General features: G+C 44.7%; 1 protein-coding gene across 1 annotated transcript; it reads left to right on the top strand.

Moving 5' to 3' along the window:
• Positions 1-2608: 2608 nt before the first annotated feature.
• On the top strand, positions 2609-4154 carry LOC121551398 (dexamethasone-induced Ras-related protein 1-like). Its single transcript, XM_041864028.2, has 2 exons — positions 2609-3353; positions 3548-4154. Exons 1-2 carry the CDS (start codon positions 2669-2671, stop codon positions 4072-4074), a joined length of 1212 nt encoding a protein of 403 aa, XP_041719962.2. The 5' UTR covers positions 2609-2668; the 3' UTR covers positions 4075-4154.
• The last annotated feature ends 1234 nt before the right edge of the window (positions 4155-5388 follow it).

Genomic DNA, 5388 nt, shown 5'->3' with positions numbered 1-5388 from the left:
TAGTGACCACAAACAGATAACAATTATCTCAATTACTGCAGTGCACCATACAGGATAAACATTATGTCTGTTACTGCACGTCACCATACAGGATAAACACTATGTCTGTTACTGCACGTCACCATACAGGATAAACACTATGTCTGTTACTGCACGTCACCATACAGGAGAAACACTATGTCTGTTACTGCACGTCACCATAAAGGAGAAACACTATGTCTGTTACTGCACGTCACCATAAAGGAGAAACACTATGTCTGTTACTGCACGTCACCATACAGGAGAAACACTATGTCTGTTACTGCACGTCACCATAAAGGAGAAACACTATGCCTGTTACTGCACGTCACCATACAGGAGAAACACTATGTCTGTTACTGCAGGTCACCATACAGGAGAAACACTATGTCTGTTACTGCACGTCACCATACAGGAGAAACACTATGTCTGTTACTGCAGGTCACCATACAGGAGAAACACTATGTCTGTTACTGCACGTCACCATACAGGATAAACACTATGTCTGTTACTGCACGTAACCATACAGGATAAACAATATGTCTGTTAATGCAGGTCACCATACAGGATAAACACTATGTCTGTTACTGCAGGTCACCATACAGGAGAAACACTATGTATGTTACTGCAGGTCACCATACAGGATAAACACTATGTCTGTTACTGCACGTCACCATACAGGAGAAACACTATGTCTGTTACTGCACGTCACCATACAGGATAAACACTATGTCTGTTACTGCAGGTCACCATACAGGAGAAACACTATGTCTGTTAATGCAGGTCACCATACAGGATAAACACTATGTCTGTTACTGCAGGTCACCATACAGGAGAAACACTATGTCTGTTACTGCAGGTCACCATACAGGAGAAACACTATGTCTGTTACTGCAGGTCACCATACAGGATAAACACTATGTCTGTTACTGCAGGTCACCATACAGGAGAAACACTATGTCTGTTACTGCACGTCACCATACAGGATAAACACTATGTCTGTTACTGCAGGTCACCATACAGGAGAAACACTATGTCTGTTAATGCAGGTCACCATACAGGATAAACACTATGTCTGTTACTGCAGGTCACCATACAGGAGAAACACTATGTCTGTTACTGCACGTCACCATACAGGAGAAACACTATGTCTGTTACTGCACGTCACCATACAGGATAAACACTATGTCTGTTACTGCACGTAACCATACAGGAGAAACACTATGTCTGTTACTGCAGGTCACCATACAGGAGAAACACTATGTCTGTTACTGCACGTCACCATACAGGAGAAACACTATGTCTGTTACTGCACGTCACCATACAGGATAAACACTATGTCTGTTACTGCAGGTCACCATACAGGAGAAACACTATGTCTGTTACTGCAGGTCACCATACAGGAGAAACACTATGTCTGTTACTGCAGGTCACCATACAGGAGAAACACTATGCCTGTTACTGCACGTCACCATACAGGATAAACACTATGTCTGTTACTGCACGTAACCATACAGGAGAAACACTATGTCTGTTACTGCAGGTCACCATACAGGATAAACACTATGTCTGTTACTGCACGTCACCATACAGGATAAACACTATGTCTGTTACTGCACGTCACCATACAGGAGAAACACTATGTCTGTTACTGCACGTCACCATACAGGAGAAACACTATGTCTGTTACTGCACGTCACCATACAGGAGAAACACTATGTCTGTTACTGCAGGTCACCATACAGGAGAAACACTATGTCTGTTACTGCAGGTCACCATACAGGAGAAACACTATGTCTGTTACTGCAGGTCACCATACAGGAGAAACACTATGTCTGTTACTGCAGGTCACCATACAGGATAAACACTATGTCTGTTACTGCAGGTCACCATACAGGAGAAACACTATGTCTGTTACTGCAGGTCACCATACAGGGAGAAACACTATGTCTGTTACTGCAGGTCACCATACAGGAGAAACACTATGTCTGTTACTGCAGGTCACCATACAGGAGAAACACTATGTCTGTTACTGCAGGTCACCATACAGGAGAAACACTATGCCTGTTACTGCACGTCACCATACAGGAGAAACACTATGTCTGTTACTGCAGGTCACCATACAGGAGAAACACTATGTCTGTTACTGCAGGTCACCATACAGGATAAACACTATGTATGTTACTGCAGGTCACCATACAGGAGAAACACTATGTCTGTTACTGCACGTCACCATACAGGAGAAACACTATGTCTGTTACTGCAGGTCACCATACAGGAGAAACACTATGTCTGTTACTGCAGGTCACCATACAGGAGAAACACTATGCCTGTTACTGCACGTCACCATACAGGATAAACACTATGTCTGTTACTGCACGTCACCATACAGGATAAACACTATGCCTGTTACTGCAGGTCACCATACAGGAGAAACACTATGTCAGTTATTTCTATGGTACCACTATACAAGGAGCGGAGTGTTGATGCGGTGTGAGGATTCTATCTAATGACGTAGCAACCAATCTGTCCGTCCAGACACTATAAATACCCGCGCCGACGCTCCTCTCTGCACACTCCAACGCTCCACTGCAACACAACACATGGTGAAGCAACAAGTGTAACAGAACTGTAACAACAGACATTCCGGATGATCCCCGTGCCTGGAAGGAACATGGAGGTGAACACAACAGAGAAAGTAGTCTACCTTTCCGTTGATGGCACCGCCGACACGTTCAGCTCTTGTGCCACTGCCGGGCATCCACAGACCCAGCTCAACATGGACGATAATGTTGAACAACAAACGATTTCCAACCAGCTTCCCAATGTTAAAGTCACAGGTGTCAACTGTCCATCACCTACAATCATGCAATACAAAAAGGTCTCAAACATGACCAAGGCGAGTAAAGGGATATTTAAAACGGTCACTGAGCACTGGAGACACACGGACAAGAAGACGAGGGTGGTCCGGTCTTCCAGCACGGGGACCACTCGCGCTACATCCTCGGAAAGGTTCCCCAAAAGAAGATCCTTCGACCCGCTAGCGACGTTGAAGCTCCCGGACCAGACTCCATGCACCGCGCCACTGGAGGAGATGCGCCTCACCAAGCCCCGTAACTGCCGGCGTGTTGTAGTACTCGGCGCGCCCAGAGTGGGCAAGACGAACATTCTCAGGCGGTTCCTGCGCGACGGGTTCGAGGAACAGTACGAGCCGACGGCAGAAGACTTCCACAGGAAGTTGTACCAGATCCGAGGAGAAACCTATCAGATTGATATCCTGGACGCAGCGAAGGAGAGAGACTTCCCCGCTAGACGGAGGCTGTCCATACTGACAGGTGTGTAGGTGATGAGTGTATAGGCTATTGACTTTGTATAGATCTAATGCATTGAGTTGGACAATGAAAAGTGTTTTGTGTACATTGCATTTTCCTTTGCATAGCCTTGATCTAATACATTGAGTTGGAAAATTGATGTGGGTGTTTTTTTGCATTTAATCTAATCACTAAATCTGTACTCTTCCCTCCAACAGGTGACATATTTCTCCTGGTGTTCAGTGTGGGTGACAGAGACTCCTTCAAAGAGGTGTACACACTGCGCAAAGAGATAATAGCAGCCAAGACCAAGCTGATGAAGCTCAAAGAGAATGCCCGGGTTCCCATAGTGATATGCGGCAACAAAGTGGATTTAGAGGCGGAGAGGGTCATCGGCCGTCCGGAGATGTTCCAAGCTCTAGGAGAGGACACGGCGCTCTTCGAGACATCAGCCAAAGACAGTACCAGTCTAGAAGAGATGTTCGAAGCCCTCGTCAAGCTAGGCGGTCTCCCTACCGAGACGCGTCCGTCGCAGCACTGCGAGATCTCCATCCGTACCTACCAGGCGCTGAGCACCAGCAGAAGCCGTTGCGGCAGACGTGGCCGTGCGTTGGTTCCAAACGCGCCATGCGGTGCGGTGTACCCACTGGCCCGCCGCCCCAGCTTTAACAGCGACCTACAGCGGGTAATGGGCCCCAGCCCCACTAAACGGAGCAAACCCATAGAGAAGTGTCAAATTCAATGAATTGAGGGACTTCTCAGTACAAGAAACATATTGTAGTATTACAATATATAATCATTATGTCAAGAGTTATACTCTGCTTTAGGCAACTGGCTGGACCAGTTGAGCCAACTATGTAAATGTTGATTTTCTTTGTGTACTGTGAAATAAAACATATATATATGATCATATTGATATGAGTTGTGTTGTGATATTTTAGTTAGCCTATCATTTTACACTTTAGTCTATTTGCAGACGCCCAGAGCGACATTCAACTGAGTTAGCAGGAAAAAACAACTATCAAAGACAATTTTACACAAGTAATTGATATCAAACAATTTACTCTGTAAAGGAATTGGTTAAATATATTCCATTTAGCAGACGCTTTTATCCAAAGCGACTTATAGTCATGCGTGCATACATTTAACTTATCGAACCCACTACCCTGGCGTTGCAAGCGCCATGCTCTATCAACTGAGCTACAAAGCTTCATATCAAATACGTAGGATTACCATTTCTGGCCAGATTCAGAGGGAAAGTATGTGGGTGGTAAAAGCCTGCCGGGTGCTATGTTCTATAACATCTCTCCGGTGGACACGTCAGTTCTCTACTTTCTGTTAGAAGCTCAAGGCAATGCTTTGAGTGTGGAGCATTTCCGAGTGAATGCAATGCGCGCCGCCCACCCACACAATCCAGAGCTTTCTATTGCAATGAAAGGCTCTTAATGACGTCAATGAATCGTGCTCAATTAACCATAGAATTTACAGAATTACGCATAGCCATAGTATCAGCACGGAAGTGGGAGTTCTTTTATAGGTCGGCTTAATTATAAATGCCAGGGTTATTAAGTTGATTACCAAATATTGAAATCAACAGGCCTACAGTATTTCCATGGGGAAATGTGAATGTGATATTATCCATCCTCTCCGTTTCAGCACCATGGACAGGACGTAGCAACACGTGAGTTCATAAATGAGTAGTTCCAAGGGAAACATGAAATATCAACCGTCACGAAACACTCATTAAATACTTGTGAGTACTGCAGTTCCAATGTAGAGACGAAAGTATCCCTTGTGACAGACAAACTGCATATAATTCCTTTTGGGGAAAGTACACAAAACCATTAATTCTGAGAGACAGAGACAGAGACAGAGAGAGAGAGAGAGAGAACAACAACAACGCCCTGCAGACATAGGCTACATCCATGGCAAGACATATTTCAGAAGACATATTATTCTAAAACAGGATTCTATTAATTTATTTTATTTTATGATAGAGCTTACAGTCCTGCCCTTGTCTAAAGCAAAGGTTCACCACATTGAATTTCCTTTAATTATA

This window comes from Coregonus clupeaformis, chromosome 35 (genome assembly GCF_020615455.1).
Source record: "Coregonus clupeaformis isolate EN_2021a chromosome 35, ASM2061545v1, whole genome shotgun sequence".
Taxonomy (NCBI): domain Eukaryota; kingdom Metazoa; phylum Chordata; class Actinopteri; order Salmoniformes; family Salmonidae; genus Coregonus; species Coregonus clupeaformis.
Note: the sequence above shows the minus strand (reverse complement) of the source record. Positions and strands in the feature narration are given on the sequence as shown.

Excerpts from the sequence above, each read along its gene's own strand:
- LOC121551398 (XM_041864028.2), top strand. The coding sequence starts at position 2,669 with ATGATCCCCGTGCCTGGAAGGAACATGGAGGTGAACACAACAGAGAAA. Across the intron at positions 3,354-3,547 it reads GAGGCTGTCCATACTGACAG|GTGACATATTTCTCCTGGTG; the intron begins GTGTGTAGGTGA and ends TCCCTCCAACAG.